Source organism: Gymnoscopelus braueri, assembly GCF_963280865.1.
Source record: "Gymnoscopelus braueri genome assembly, chromosome: 11".
NCBI classification, from domain to species: Eukaryota; Metazoa; Chordata; class Actinopteri; order Myctophiformes; family Myctophidae; genus Gymnoscopelus; species Gymnoscopelus braueri.
The window spans coordinates 29,532,704-29,549,511 of NC_137613.1; the positions used below are offsets into that span (position 1 = coordinate 29,532,704).

The window sequence follows — 16,808 nt, forward strand, 5'->3', positions numbered from 1 at the left end:
CAGAGACAGAGACAGAGACAGAGACAGAGACAGAGACAGAGACAGAGACAGAGACAGAGACAGAGAGAGAACGATTAACAAGAACAGAAAAAGTTAAAGGAATACAGTTCACAACTACCAACCAACCTGGTGCAGAGAGTGAGACGGAGATAGAGAGAACGAAAGAGAGATAAGAGAGAGAGAGAGAGAGAGAGAGAGAGAGAGAGAGAGAGAGAGAGAGAGAGAGAGAGAGAGAGAGAGAGAGAGAGAGAGAGACAGAGACAGAGACAGAGACAGAGACAGAGACAGAGACAGAGACAGAGAGAGAGAGAGAGAACGATTAACAAGAACAGAAAAAGTGAAAGGAATACAGTTCACAACTACCAACCAACCTGGTGCAGAGAGTGAGACGGAGATAGAGAGAACGAAAGAGAGATAAGAGAGAGAGAGAGAGAGAGAGAGAGAGAGAGAGAGAGAGAGAGAGAGAGAGAGAGAGACAGAGACAGAGACAGAGACAGAGACAGAGAGAGAGAGAGAGAGAGAACGATTAACAAGAACAGAAAAAGTTAAAGGAATACAGTTCACAACTACCAACCTGGTGTCCCTATTTTTGGGTATGTCATTATAGGCAATTTTTTAAGAATCTTTCAAAAAGTAGCAGATCTACAAGCTCACAACATCAACACACTGTAAGCTGAGCATGCTGCCGAGGGCAGCATGCTCCTATCCTCATTGATGGGGTGGAGGTGGAGTGTGTCACCTGCTTCAAAATGTTGGGGGTCCATATATCAGAAGATCATTCCTGGACCCTAAATACATCCTCCCTGATAAAGAAGTCCCACCAGCATCTCTTTTTCGCGAGGAAATTGAGGAAATTGAAACTATCTCACATTCTCAACTGACTCCGGAAAACTTTTACAGCTGTACCACTGAAAGTACCCTCACCTACTGCATCACAGCTTGGTATGGAAATTGTACTGAGCGGAAATCACTGCAGAGGGTGGTGAAAACTGCTCAGCGTATCATAGGCTCTTCACTACCATCAATCGAGTCTATCTACCAACAACGCTGTCAGTCTTAAGGCCCCCTCCGCTCTCAGAGGTGAAAGGGCTACAGATGTCTCAAGACCTCATCCACCCTCATCCAGGAACAGCTTTTCCCCCTCAGTTATTATTTTGTTGAACTCTAAATGCAAGTGATAGTACACCCCGCCTAACCCCGCCCCGCCAGACCTGACTTTGTATTCCTTATTTATTAGTACCTATGCTGCTACCATCTATCTAACATCTATGCATTCTATCGCTCTTTTTGCATTGGATTGATGCCATCAAGATAACTTTGTTGTATAATTGTGTTCAATGTCAAGATAACATCATCCACCCATCCATCCAAGATAGGGCTTAAGTGGTCAACTAGGTTATTTTTCTACACAACAATACAATACATGATGTCTCCATTCCCTGTGAGTTTGTTTATTCCTAGATAGCCAACCTAAATACAGCCACGATTCAACATTTTGGATAAAGAGGCTGGGCTGTATTTTCCTTGGCTTTTGTTCAACGGGATTTCATCAGTCAGTCTGTCACTACATTGCTCCTCCTGTTAGACTCAAGCAGCACTTCATTTCTTTTTTGCCACTCTCTGCCCAGAAGAGAAGAACATTATTCTATTTGCCCGGGTGTCTTTATAATTTATTCCTTCTATAGGTGCAAAATGCTGCTTCAGCACCTCATCTACCGCTCTACAGCTGTATCTGAGGCCTTGCTTCATGTAATCGCTCTTCTATGACAAGATGAATGACTCGCCATGCTTTGTGCCCCAAAATCCTCCATCCTTGTACAAGCTTTTATTTCGGGCACACATTCTGGTGTACACGCGCACTAGCACATGCATGCCACGTACACACACACACGCACGCACACACGACACACACATAGGCGAACATCGTAAACAGAAAAGCAGGCTGTTGTCTGACACGTGTGCTACACAATCTGTTCCTGCAGGCAAGCCTCAGTACACTTCATGCACACCCACACCCACCCACACCCACACCCACGCACGCACACACAAACAAAACGCACACATACTCAACACGCACTTACATCCACTTGGTGCGTGGACACACACACATGAACATGGAGTGTGTGTGTGTGTGTGTGGTTGCTAGAGCTGTGTCCTACATTGCAGGCTGGTGCATGCTGCAGGGCAGAGTAGCAGGTCTCTGTGGTCGTTAGCTGTCTGTGTTCAGCCCCTCTGGGGTTAAACACTAGTAACACAGCGCTAGCTGCAACCATCCTCCTACACAATGGCAAAACAATAGCAAAGCAGGTCTTGTTGTTGTTGTTGTTGCCTGGCAGTGGAGACGCCTACTTAAACTGGTCTCTGTTGACTGTGGATTTAACCTGGCCAAGGGCAGGGTCCTGACCCTGCCGAGAAACCAGTCAATTGGTTTATCCTGGACTGTGGACGTTAAAACCATTTAGGTCTTTGTCCGCTGGCTGAGAGGAGCCAAGGTGATTGGATCACATTACGACCGCAAACCTCCACTAATGACGAGAGGAGGTTAACACTCTCATTTATGATCACTGAACACCTGCAGCGTTAAGGGCAATACACAAAGAAATGCATACGAGAAGCCACATCTTTTAAAATGGCAGTGTAGTGTGCACAATGTTACGTGTTGATTTAGACATGGGTCAGATGTTATTTGTCTCACGCTGCCCAAACATCATACAGGTGAAATCTCCTACTTGGGTTGATGCAGAAGATATGGGGCCCTATCTTGCGCGCTGTGCTATGCCTTGGCACTACCTGCTACCCGTTCATTATGCACAAGGCAGCTGGCGCTGTCCCCAAACGGCATCTTACGGCCGCGCTATCCACTATACATTATGTCGACTCCTTTATTTGCGCCTGGAGGTGTGGCCGATGGGCGTGTTGTTGTGCTATCCCTAAAAGTGCTATCTTGCCCACACACATATGGGAAAGCGCATAGTGGGTTTTCAGACCACTCGCTATGCCAAGTTTGGTAGAGCGCGCCTGCAATGGAAATGTCGGGAGTTGGGCTCCTAATTCTCCTAATTATCAATGAATCTCTGTGATTCTAATTTTCCTATAATCAGCAGAAGTGAGAGTGTCAATTAATTGTGTCAATTGTGTTTATATAAGATGTTAGGCTATTCAAAGACAATGATTTGTGCTGCGCAATGCCATTCACTCCAAACCACACTCTTCAGTTTTATTAATCCATTGCACAGGAAATCAAGAACGGATTATAATAATTTACCATTCTCTATAATCAGTAACATGTGGGTGATACTTATATGTATCAAATATGGTTTTGGTTTTATTCAAAAACAATCAAAGGCTAGAGCTTATGATGTAAACGTCAGGATTTGTCCTGTGCCTCTCATTGCGGCTGCAGACACAGCGCAACACTTCTGAATTAAGTGATTCTGAATGTGATTGTCATTACAATTTGACTGTAATCCACAAAAGTGTGACTGTTAATTCCTTCCGTGTAAACAATACATTGTGTTTTTATCAGCAGTTGCCAGTTAAGCTTATGAAAGACAATAAAATGTGTTTTGATCTGCCTTTGCTATAACCACACCAGACCATTCAGTTTAATTAATCCAGAACACAAGCGATTGCTGTAATTTAAAGTTCTCTATAACCAGAAATGTAATTCTGTGTATCAAATATAATTTTATTACAAGGCAATCAAAGTCGGACTGCCTCTTCCATGGGCAGAGAGGGAGAGAGCGTAGATAGCACTGGACATAACGGCTTGCACAGCCGGCTCTTAAAAGCAATGGCACCTACTGTAGCTGGCACGCTGATTGGTTTTATTAATGGAACGCCCAAACCACACCTATGCATAATGTAACGGGTAGCGCAGGTGTTTTAGGGATAAGGCTGGTGTCACAAGATAGCAACTCGGCCACGGGAACGCCCCTTGCGTGATGCCAAATCCCCAAATAGTGGGTAGCGCGACTTGGGCGCAAGATAGGGCCCTTAGTCTAAATTCCAATCAATAAATGAAAGGATGTGAAAGTGTATTTAGTATTAGTTTCTGTGATCAACAGGTGTTCTGATGCAGTAAGAACCCCACCCTTCAGTTTAAAACAAAACAAACGCCACATTTACAAATTCTATTCAATTGGGGTTTAGCGAGGGGACACAACATTGTGTTCATATGTCCAAAACATCATATGGCAAGCTCTCAGGCCTGAAAAGACTTAGCAAAAAAACAAAACAAAGGCATCACAAGGAGGCTGTAGAGGAAACAGAACAAAGAGTGACACCCACCACTTTTGCATTTCACAGTTGGGCTCACAGCTGTGGTTGATGAAGCGCGCCTCGTTGCCCATGCGATAGCTGTCAATCACCATGCCACTGTCCAGATTCAGACAGTAGTTACCACTATGGGCATAGTACTGCTCCATCATACGGCTCCTGATGGGAGGAGAAGAAGAGACAGAAGGGGGAGACATACAGAGAGAGAGAGATCATGTAAGGGAAAATATATATATTTCTGAAGAAATAAAAAAAAATCCTCTACATTTCCTTATTACACAATCCAACAATGTCTATCAATGTTTCATATGTTATTAAATCAGATTTATGCACTCAGGAAAAACAATAGACAAAGAGAAGATTTTGGTGAATTATTTTCCTGTTACTACATTGAAAAATAGAATAAACAATCATTTGTGAACATTGTTACTGAATTCTCTATGTTGCTTATTAAAACAATCAGTACCTATCATACTTGGAGAATGTAATGTTATTCACCCATACACAACCCACATGACTAATGCCCAATATTCACCTTGAACACATGAGCCCTTATTCTGGGCATGACATAATCGGCGATCATTCCGCAAAAACAGGCATTCCGCGAAAATACACAACGTGTTGTGAGATTTGGTGTAGAGGGGAAAAGGAGGGAGCCAAGTATAGATCCCTGGGGGACCAGTTAATGAAATATATAGGATTTAAATATTTAAAACAATCATCACTGATCATCATCACTGGTCTCACCTGAACTCGTGCTCGCTGACCACCTCTCCCAGGTACTCGATGATGAACTGCCCTGAGCGGAGTGACTCCTTGGTGCGGATACCCCAGCCCTTCCCCTCGGCACGGAACCGTTCCAGACACTGGACCCAATCGTGTCTCTGGATATGTTGGTTGTCACATTGCTCCCTGCAGGGGCAGGTGCTGGGAGAACACTCGGCGAAGCTCATCCTGAGGACGATGGAAGCGAGAATGAAGTTAAGTGTCGAGTGTAACGTGAGGCCGTTCTTAGAATGATCTGGTCTGTTCTGCCATCATTCACATTCGCCTTTAGCAAAGGAAACACACAAAAAAACAAAAAACATAGGAATAATGACAAGTTATGTAAGTTCCCCAGAGTGCTGCTTAATTGTCCAGCACTCACAAGGGGAAAGCAACCTCAATTTGTTATGTGTTTGTATGTTCGTGCATGTGTGTGTGCGCGCGTGTTTGTGGGTGTGCATGTGAGAGTGTGCATTTGTGTGTGTGCGTGCATGCGTGTGTGTGTGTGTGTGTGTGTGTGTGTGTGTGTGTGTGTGTGTGTGTGTGTGTGTGTGTGTGTGTGTGTGTGTGTGTGTGTGTGTGTGTGTGTGTGTGTGTGTGTGTGTGCATGCATTTACCTGTTAAGGCAGTCGTCCAGGCAGCCTTTATCAGTATGTTCCTCAGGAGGTCTGCAGCTACATGTAGTTGTTTCATAACCAGAGAGAGGCTTCACATCCACATAAACATCTGTGATAGGTGTGACAATGTGCTTTTAGAAACATTTACATTTACCTGTTAACAACAGAACCAGTTAAGACACAGTTCTATAGTTTTAATGCACCGTTATCATGTATTTTATATTATTACGTGAAGCACCTTATAACATTTGGATTTAAAAGTGCTGTATGAATAAAGTTATCATTATTAATCCCTGATCATGATGAATAATACATGGGAAAATCCTGTAATAGACACTGATCCATTAAAACAGATGTGAGAGACATTCCGGTGTCCCAGGAATTAACAGAGAATTACAACCACCAGAATTTGTCAAACCATAAATACATTTTTGTTAACCAAATAAGTTCTTGTCTAATAACTGGATCCAGTGTGGGCAAATAAATAGCCTCTAAACCAAAGATTGGGAACATTTTGGTTGTGGCAGGTGAAGTTGTTCTAATCTGCCAAATATTCTGGGATTACAGCCTAGTTAAGACCATAGATTTGCAACGAGCTGATTCTGTTTTAAGACAGATTTAGATTCTCGTACGATAGTGTCTCATAGTAGATCTACAAGCACACGCAATGTGTCACTGTGAGCTTGCAGATTGGCTATTTCCGCTATTCATAATACAACAAAGTATAGGGCTTAAGTGTTTAACCCATCCTAACTATTAGGAGCAGTGGGCAGCCAGTGAGCAGTGCCCAAGGATCAGCTCCAGCTCTAAGGTTACTGTCTTGCTCAAGGGCATTTTCCATTCGACAAATCATATTTGATTGATGAGCCAACGTAACTGGAGAGTTTTGAGAACTGGCTAACGGCACCAACCGAGTGGAACACACAAGAGCAATACTGGCTACTCACTTGATCTGATCTTTTTATACAGGGGGACATCAGGCCTCTTGTAGAGCTGAAAACACACACGCACACGCACACGCACACACACACAGTGCGGTCAGCACAGAACAGTTTAAGAGAAAGAGACAAATGTATAGTCTGTAGCCCTCACACGACCCTCCTCGTACCCCAGTGAGTGGAAAAACAGTAATAACACGTAAAGGAGTGGACAAGACTGATCACCTGGTCATGTTTCCACAGCCACAGGATGTCGTAAGGCAACTGGAAATCAATGCGCTTCTGTCTCAGGTACTTCCCTGGAAAGAGGAGAGTCGGGGAGACAGGATGCAACATAATTGGGTGCGTGAGAAAGGAATGCTGGGAGACAACAGAGCTTTCTTCCTCCTTCACCAAGACAAACTTCAGCTATGAGTTATTTTGGATTTAGCATAAATTTGGCTTTGGATAAGTGACTTTCTTTTTTTTACATTTTACTTCATGGATTTCAATTGGCCGATCACTTGCTTTTTCAAATGTTTTCTAATGTTCCTGATCACATCCTTGCAGATTATGGTCATTTTGTTGATGCAGCAAGACTCACCAACATGGATGGGAGCAGGGAAGAGTCCGTAATCGTGTTCTCCAGGTATATACTCTAGCTTTTCTTTCTTTAGCTGCAGCAGCTGACTGCGGGGACTGCAGGGATGTAGGACAGAAACAAACAGAGCATGAAGCACTACAAAGATGTGGATAGTAGAGAAGACATAAAAATATATGTAACATACTATTATGCAATAATTGTATCCAATGTGGGATGAAGACTCGAAATATAATTAGTAGTTAAATAGTACTAATTGTTTGTAAAGACGACAAAATAAATAAATATTCATCGTAAATCATTTAATTGATACATTTTTGATTATCAAACTCACTCTTCAGTCTTGTACACATCAGAGTAAAGCCCCGCCTTCTGGAACTTCTTCTTTGGAGGTCTGGCTGGTCTCTTCTCCCGTTGGCCGGTTATGGACGTGGGGGGCGGAGCTTGTTCCCTGGAGACGGCGCCTGGGCGTTCCGGAGAGGAGTGGCCGTCTGGCTTGCCTTCCAGCGAGCTATAATTAGAACCGTGACTAGGTTTCTGGTGTTGACTGAGCTTTGATAAATGAACCTATTTATACAATCACACTGAGTTCTAAGATTAGCGCTTGCTGTGACGGTTTTGCTCAAACAGAGTCCCACAGTCACTACCTGTCACACTGAAAACCCCTTTCAGCTAATTTTACACTCTGTTCTTCCCCCTAATTCTATCAGCAAACCCCACGTACGCGGGTGTGTGGTTGTGGTTGATGCGTGAAATCGCCTTAGCAACGCTATGGTAACGAGGCAGACTGGCAGGTCGAGACTTACAGTCAATTCAAAGTGGGCGTGCTGGCTTGGTTAATACTATGTAACTTTTACATCACCCATTTCAAGAGAGCTATTGAACTTCACACTTATTTGTCCAAAATGGTCTATGAAAATATACAGCTGAAAAACACAAATAATACTGGAAGAGGGCTTTAAAACCATAGTGAGAGTTAAGGTCAGTTTGTGCTTTGAGCATAATTGAGCAACAAGTGTCAAACGATGCAGCACTTTACGTGTCTCTGGGCATCTGAGTTTTGAGCATTAATACTGTCTGTGACAGTGAAGAGGATGTAGTCTCGTGCATCTCTGTGGTAATGGAGTCTTCCTAAACAATCAGAGTACGCAACATTACGTACTCTCTGCTGCTCCTGTCCTCCCTAACTCACTTTTGTTGTGCACCGCATCATTCGACACTCGCAAAGCATAAATTGACCTTTAGACTCACCCTCTGAAGTGTTGCAGCTCGTCCGGCGTGATCCAGACTCTTCCTGCCGGTCCAGACGCCCCAGACCTCACTGCCAGACCGCCTGGGTTCTCCTCTCTGTCCACCAGCTGCTCCTCCGTCTCCTCGGCCTCCCCGTCATCCTCCCCGTCATCCTCCTCGCCCTCGCCCTCCTCTTCCTCGCCATCTCCCTCCCAGTGCTTCCTCTTCTGGCCTTTCCTGCGCTGGCCCTGGATCACAGACTCAATGGCATCTGTCACTGTGTCCCCCTCCCACCCTCTGCCTCCTCCCAAACCTCCACCACCACCTCCTCCTCCCCCTCCCCCTCCCCCTCCTCGGTCCCGGTGCCTGGCCTGGGCCACTTCAGCGGTGACAGCAGGGAGTGGAGGTGGTGAGGGAGGCGGCGAGGGCAGGGGATGCTTCCTGGGGCGCCCCGGTCCCCTCTTCTTCACCACGTTGTTCCCCGTTCTCGCCTGCCTCTGCAGCTTCTTGGCGCGGAGGATCTTGTTGACGTGGTGGAGGCTGTGTTTAGGGGGCTGTGTGCCCCGGTGGGAGTGGTGGGGCGGGGAGGCCTCCAGGCAGCAGTTCTGGGCGGGGGAGAGGCCGGTGGAGGAGGCGGAGGCATGGGGGTGGAACAGTGGGGCCTGGTGGTGGTGGCGGTGGTGCAGGGTGCCCTCTGGGCCCTCGGGAGTGGAGAGGGTGATGCCTCGGGTCTGAACGCCCGGGGTCACTGTGTTGTAAAGAGAGATAAAGACAGACAGAGAGAACAGCGGTTAACATATACAGTACGTTATAAACTGCCAAGAGGAGTAAATCATTCTTGAGTGTCTGTTTTAACCTGCTTGGAGTAAGATATGATAAGAAGGGATTACATAAGATAAAGAGGGATTATTACATCAGGATAACTCAGACCGTCATCTGGTTAGATGTCAATTAGATTAATCAATTAGTAGAGTGACTTGATTTTCAAATACTTCCACAGGTTTGTCTAAGCTTGTTGACAGATGTTGTCTTATGTCACAAAACAACTGTCACCCGGGTCTCCAAGTTGGCAGACTGTTTGACCCAGGTCCAGCAAAGTGACAAAGTGTAGGTTATATTTATTTTACTATCCAATATTATGTGCTACGATAAAATATTGCACCACTGAGGATGTGAGAATGTACAGCTGTGAGAAGTCTACACGACGAAACTTTTAATAAAACTTCTCTTGAACATGCAAGTGGCAGTGTGAGGGTATAATCTTTCCAGATTCATCTCACCTACTGTTTTGTCGCCTACGCACCTGCTTGTAAAGTAACTGGGTGTGCGGAAGTCTTTTTGTCACAGCTGTGAGAAGGACATCAAAATGTGGAGGTAGAGTATCATATAGGAAACTGGCAGAGATTAAACTGTCTGGGGAGCAACTGTCACATTTTCTGTTTTATAGAATGATCTAACAACTTTAACTCCACTAAGGCATCATCGAAGGACATGTATGATCATTATGTTAAGTCTGTGGGTGTCACTTTGTTGGAGATTTCAGGTTAATTCCCAGAGGTCCCTCTTTTACTCTATTTCTACAACTCTCACTCTCCTGTTTTTCACTCCTTTCATCCCCTTCTCCGTCACCCTTAACTCAGTGTGTGAATGACTACTGTTTTCATTGGTTTTCCTTGTTCTAATCCTTTCCCTCCTCTTAAGCCTGATTTATACTTTGTCGTACGACAGTGCAGCCGCACTGATAATAGCCAATCTACAAGCTCACAAAGCGTTGCATTGCAACACAGACAGACTCCGCGCTGCACTCTCCATTCTCCAGACTATTTTCTTCCATTCTCTCCTCTTTCCTTGCTCGTATTAAATATTCATGTATTGTCTTTGCCCCCCTCATCTTTCCTGTCCTTCTGCAGAATCCCTGCTTGCTCTCCTTCCGTCTCTCCTATCCTCCTTTCACCTTACATCAGTGGTTCTCAAGGTGGGGTCCAGGGAGCCCCAGGGGTCCTTGAGGGGGTTCCAGGGGGTCCCCACAAAATGAGTAAAGTTTAATTTCACTATTATTTTACCGGCAAAAAGCCCAATGACAGAATGTGTGAGTATTACTATTCCGACCATAGGTCTCACTCTCCAATGTTATCTTCCCACATTACAGTCTAGACAGTTCTGTACTAAGTAGTCTACTCTTATGGGGGTCCCTGGCCCCCTGGCACAAAATCTTTTAAAATGGGGGTCTGTGGCCTAGTATCAATTTGGCATGAAAATGCCTTGTACTGCCTTACAGTACAAGACTTATTTCTCATTTGCCTTTTCTTCTCCCTTATTCATTCTCAGTCAGTCCCCCTACCTTAACAGTCCAGCCTGACCGTTGGGTGACCCCATGTCCACAGCCTCTAATCCAGGATTAAGCCGACTGGGTCCACGCTATTTATATGGCCTTCATGAGAGCCTTCCTCATCCTTCTCCTCATCATCACACACCCACAAACACTGGCTAACGACACACTACTGCTCTGCATTCATCAATCCCAGTCAATGGGTGATGCTCCAGCCCAAGGAGGCTAGCGTTACCGTTACGCTCCATCTTATCTATTTGGGTGATATTAGCCGAATACAGGTGCAAAACGTGGTTAAAAAAACAGGATCAGACTATGATTTTTTTACTGCGGGTCTCAACGATGAGACTGTCTGCCAAATATAGCCCTGATAACAAAATACCCCCGTGCCAAGCATCACAGCAACATGAGAACACGAAATGTAGCATCTAATGTGGCTGCTTCAGCATAATGCTGTGACAACTACACTGGCAAAGCAGCCAGTTAAAGTCATTATGTGGGCTTTTCCTGCCAAGGCCTTGATCGCTGGTGAGGGCTATTGAATATCTCAGCGCAGGGCACGCGCGTACGTGCAATGTCGCTGTGTCTTTCTGCAGAATTTCTATTTTTCATGGAAAGTGGCCAGTCCATTCCCATTTTTACTTTATTCTGAAAATAGACAAAAGAACAGTGAGGGAATAGAGGAGATACACAGGAGAAAATGCATCCATTAGGGATTTGATCTTAGATAGATGCGGTTCCAGAGGCAGAGTCAGAACTACTTCACCATCTCTGGGAGGTCTAAAGGGGTTTTGAATGGATACATGGCGTCAGTAAACAGCAGAGATCAAGCAAGGATAGATGGCTCACTTGCCCGGGCCATATGGCAGTTTCCGCAAGGGTCATTGCCCAAGTATATAGTCCTTGAATCACTGCAGCCACTAATGGCGCACACACACTGTGCCAGTTCCACCGTGGCTGTGCCAGGCCATAAAAGCTCATCGGACATCATCCAATCAAATCCAACCACAGAGTTCTTCAGGCAATAAAACTGGTAACTATTTTGGGAAAATGAATTTGGTGCACAATTGAATTCAGTAACCTTCAACAATGTCAAATTTAATTTGGGTCGAAGGATTTTATGTGCAGAATGGCCTATCAAATTCCAAAGCCACAGGGCTACATGAATCACAGGGGATTTCATTCTTGGAAAGGAATTTTCAAGAACAAATTAATACAAGCGGTCCTCTGACTGCCAACAATGCTTGTTATTTGTTACTACAGATAAGACAGAGCCCTAGCCTATTTTTCCTTCCCTGAACAATGCAAACTCTGCTGTGGCCTGTAAGTCAGTTATCAATGGATGCTCTTGGTGTAGCAAGCCTATTCATGCAGCTCCCTTTGTAATTCAAACCCCCATAGAATGGCTGACTCACCCGTCTCTCTCCTCTCTGCTGATGTGGAGCGGTCCTTCCTCAGCGTCCGCTCCATGCGGGAGAAACTGGAAGCGCTCTCAGTGGCTCCGCCTGGCTTCCTGCCCTTGCTTCCCCTCAGGGAGGTGCGGGTGAGGGCAGAGGCAAACAGGTTTGTATGGTTAGGGGGGTCCTGGGCGCCATGTTCCATGTCTTCTGTGGGCGTGAGGGGCTCCTCGTCCTCGCTGTCTGAGCAGCCTGCCGCGTCTTCAGCCTGCCCATCTGAGAAAGGTCCCTGTCCGGACACCGTGGCTTGGTTCCTGGAGAGCTTGGTGTAGTCTGCCTCCGAAGTGCCCATCCTGAACCAGGACTCTAGCGGGTGGTGACCCCTCGTACCGCTGCCCATCGCTAACCGGGAGGGCCCCAGACATGACATGGAGCTCTCCTTGCGCTTGTACCTCTCTGCAGATGACGATGACGATGACGACGGGGAGTTGGCTGAGCCAGCTCCTGCCTGCTTCGAAACCCCGGTACTGGCAGGATCTCGACCAAAGCGGCACCGCTGTAAGGACTCAGCCATCCCCACGGCGCCGGTCCTCTCTGCCCTCCCTGGCACTCCACTGTCGGGTATTCCTGCTCCAGTATTCCGACTCCCTGGTGCTCCCGTTACTCCTACTCCTCCTCTTCCTGGATCCGCCCCGTCCTCCTCGGCGCAGCGCTCCCTGTGTTTATGTCTGTGTTTATGTTTGTGGTGCCAGCCGAAGGAGAGCTCGGAGGACATGGGGGGATAGAGGACGGGCGACCTACCGGTACCTCCTCCCAGGTACTCCTGCCTGAGCAGCTTGTGTTTCTTTTTGTGGAACTTGGAAGGGTTGAGCAGGAGGTGTGAGGGGTGGTGATGGTGCATGTAGGAGGGGGGAGGTGGTGGAGGGAATGTAGGGGAGTGATGGGAGTGGTGGGATGGGGCGGCGTGGGGCGACTGGTGGTGCGGATGGGGGTACATACTGGCCGCAGGGTAACCTCGGTAGTAGCTCAGCCCCAGCGGACCAGACGCGTAGGGAACGCCGTACGACGGGTGGTAGAATCCGCCGCTGGGCAGTGGGAAGCCCAGCCCGGGTACGAACGGAACCTCGGACATAGATTCCCTCAGTTTGGGAGGCCGTCCTCGCTTCTTCTTCATGTCTGGCTTACGGACGTAGTGCAGCGAGTCACACGGGTATGCCGGGTGGGGCGAGTAGTAGCCACTGAAGTTGATTCTGAAGATGGTGGGCAGTAAGTCTCTGTGTAGATAGTGATGTGGGGGAGGGCCTCCTGCGCCTCCAATGCTGCCGCCGGGCCTGCTTCCTACTCCTGGCACCCTGCCGGGGCCTGTTCCGGCCGCCATCCCCATCCCACTGCTGAGCCGGTGCCCCGTGGTGCGGTGTGCTATTCGAATCTCGCTCAGCCTCACTACGATCTCGTCTAGCTCGGCAAGGAAGTCGGGGTCCTGGCGACGGGAGCGTAGCTGAAGGTATTTCTTCTTGCGTTTCCGTTTCTGTCTCTTTAGCTTGTCGTAGCCGGGGCAACCATGGCTGCGCCGTTTACACTTGTGCTTGTGCTTCTCTTTGTGTCCCACCAGAGAGGACGCTGGGGCCGCCGGATGAGGCCGCCGGGGGTCGGGCGACGACCTCGCTCCGAGGGGCGAAGGTGACGGGGAGGGGTGCTCCAGCAGCACGGAGGACGAGTGGCGTCGCCTGCCTCTGGAGTTGAGCCCCACTCCGGGTCCCATAGTTGACCCCATGACCCCAGGCATGAGTAACCCACTGCCCATCCCCGGCGGCAGGCCTACTCCACCCAGACCGCCTGCACCCCCAGCTTTCTCTCCTCGGTCGGAGGTGCTGTTGTTGTCTGTGCCAATGCCGCTATCGCTGGGCACCGTCTCCTCGCTGTGCGACTCGCTGACTGGTGATGGTGTGGCCTCCTTCAATTCGCTGAGTGGGGCAGGGGAGGTGGGGTGCAGGGGCCTGGGAGGGGAGAGCTTACGGTAGTGGTAGTGCTGCCTGTAATGGTGGTGGTGGTGATGGTAGCCACGGCAAGACGACTTCTTCTGGGAAGCCGCCATGGCCGAAGAGGATTGTGAGCTGAGTGGGGCTAAATTACGAGGATTAGGGGCGGAAAAGGTGGGGGGAGGGAAGGGGAAAGAGTGGTGGCCATGGTGGGAATGAGAGTGGTAATGGGAGTGGCCTGGAAAGTGCACTGAGCCTGGCTCCACAAAGCTGGCGTCGCTGATGGGGCTGTGGCCGCCACTGGACTGGGAAAGGGAGGGTGAAGGGAAGACTTCTGAGGAGGAGAGCTGATGGTGCTGCTGTTGGGACTGGTGGTGATGGAGAGGAGACGTGGTGTTAGGGGACAAGAACGGCTCAGAGGGTGGTGTCTGACCCGTGGATGTGAGGTGGCACGCCGATTTTGGCTTGCGGCCTCTCCGTTTCCCCATGTATATAGTCCCCTTTTTGCTGACATTGATCTGCGGGCCTAGCTTACCCCCGAAAGAGGCAGCGAGGGATGACAAGGACTGTGTTGTAGCTGCCACAGTGGTCGCCGCGGCACTACTGGGAACTCTGGGTGTGTTCTCTGGACCTGGACTCGACAGGATCTGACTGAGGATCCGTTTCCGTTTCACACTCTTCATTTTGTTTATTTTGCCTATGATAGTTCTCATGATAAGCTGTCCATTACCTTTGGCACGGTACCGCTTCTCATCCCCCGCCTCTGGCGCTAGGGTGGGGGGTTGGCCCTCCTGCGGTAAAGTGGGGGGAAGGCGCTTGGGGCGCCCTCGTTTTCTGGGCATGGGTTTGGGAGGGTTAAAGTCCACCTCTGGGTGAAGGACAGGAGGGTCCTGCTCCTCTTTGGACTTCATTAACGATGAGAAGACCTTGGAGGGGGCTAGCTTGTTCGCAGGGCGCCTGCGTACTGGGGCGTCTAGCCGGGGCATTTTGGACTTGGGCCGTCCCCTTTTCCTCGGCTGCGGTGCAAAGATCTGTGACATGGGCATTTGTGCCACAGAATTTGGTCTGATCTTATTTGGGTTTGGGGGCCGGCCCACGGGTCTTTTTATAGGCGGGGATGTTTCCAGGCTTGATGATAAAGGCATGGTGGTTTTGCACTGGTCGACGGGACTGCCCTGTCCTATCCTCTGCGCCTGGCCCCTGTTCACAACACGTGTCCAACGGGGTTTCCTGCCTCTGCGTTTTTTGAGGGGCTTGCTGTCCTGCTCCGCGGGAGAGTCCGGCGACGAGTCGGACTCTCCCGCGTCTCTGAGTGGCGCCGGTGAGCTTTCTCGGTCAGCAGGTTCCAGCGGTGAAGCTGCTCTTTGAATCATAGGCTCGGGGGGACTGATGGTCCGACCGGGTCGGCTGCTGTCCCGGTTTGGACTACGTTTGCTGGGGCTACAGCTTTTCCCCCTCTCTACTCGGAGTGACTGATTACCAAGGCCCTTGTCCTTCCCCTCCGGCTTTCCTGCTCCTGATGGAAGAGGGCATTTGGTTAAGTCTCTGGAGCCGTCTCTCTCCTGCTCTCGTTCTCTCTCCCCGCTTTCCTCTGCCAGGCCAGGACTCTCTCGTACATGGTGCCCTTGCAAAGGGACGGGGGAGGCCTGGCGACTCAGTGCACTCCCTGCCCTCTGCTCAGCTGCCGCGGCGTTGATGCTGGCAGAAGAAGAGGAGGAGGAGGAGGAGGAAGAAGACGAAGAGAGGCGAGAGGGCGAAGACGTTGCGTGGGGCGAGCAGTGAGCGAGACGCGACTGCGACCTGGCGCTGTTGCCGTCATTGCTGTTGTCCTTTGAAATGTTTGTTAGCCGGTTGTTGCTGTAAGTGAGGGCGGGACTGTTGCTGCGACTGCTGCTGTTGCTACCCGTGTTCATGTTGCTGCTGTTACTGCTGCCGGACTTCCCATCTGTGTCCTCTTTCCTCGGTGGGGTGAGGGACTTGTCCATAACACTGTCTTTGTTGCGGGAGCCGTAGGGCCGACCTGGGGGGCGTGACACAGGAGGTGGCGGGGCAAGATGGACCACTCTCGAGTATGTGTTCCTATTGGCCATGGCCCTGTCTCGCTGCTTAGCGGTGGGGGCCATGAAGCCTGAGTTGGGGAGTGTAGGGGAGTGGGCCATCTTGGGCGTTTTGCTTAGCTTGGGTGTCTTTGAGGGAGGGCAGGTGGCTATGAGCTGAGCCAGTTTCTCAGTGACAGAGGGCGCTCCCCAGCTAGGAGCCCCCCGGTCCTTCTCACGCTGACCCTCAGCATTGTAGGTGAACTGAGGAGGCTTGACCCCTTCCAAGGTGGGCTCTTTCAACGCAGAAGTCGTTGCAGAAGGCGAGGGTATCAGGGGGTTGGTTTGCGGAGTGGGTGTTTTCTTCCCAGAGGTGTGCGTTTTGCTGTCTGATGAAGGCCGGTGAAGATTGAGAGGTCTCTCGGATGTTGTAGAGGCTGCTTTTGTGTCTGACTTCATATCTGGCTTGGAAGCTATCTTTGGTGGACCCTGTAAAAAAAAATAAAGAGAGAGAACAATTAAAACCATTAATCTCCATTAAAGTCCAACACATCATAATTACTGACTAAACTGTTAATTAAAAATAATCACGCAGGCCGTGATCTCTAACCAGAGATCATCATGTTTATAAGATTAATTTCTCAGAGTTTAAAGAGGAC

The 16,808-nt window shown here is 48.8% G+C and overlaps 1 protein-coding gene across 1 annotated transcript in view; it reads right to left on the minus strand.

Annotated features, from left to right (window-relative positions):
* ash1l (ash1 (absent, small, or homeotic)-like) overlaps positions 1–16,808 on the minus strand; it is a 42,340-nt gene that overhangs the window by 17,431 nt on the left and 8,101 nt on the right. Inside the window, exons 4-12 of the mRNA XM_080442197.1 lie at positions 12,153–16,638; positions 8,430–9,156; positions 7,513–7,689; positions 7,182–7,276; positions 6,824–6,897; positions 6,608–6,653; positions 5,661–5,769; positions 5,026–5,232; positions 4,291–4,437 (exon numbers count right to left, since the gene is read on the minus strand). Coding sequence (XP_080298323.1) covers positions 4,291–4,437; positions 5,026–5,232; positions 5,661–5,769; positions 6,608–6,653; positions 6,824–6,897; positions 7,182–7,276; positions 7,513–7,689; positions 8,430–9,156; positions 12,153–16,638 — 6,068 coding nt within the window. The remainder of the gene's footprint in view (positions 1–4,290; positions 4,438–5,025; positions 5,233–5,660; positions 5,770–6,607; positions 6,654–6,823; positions 6,898–7,181; positions 7,277–7,512; positions 7,690–8,429; positions 9,157–12,152; positions 16,639–16,808) is intronic.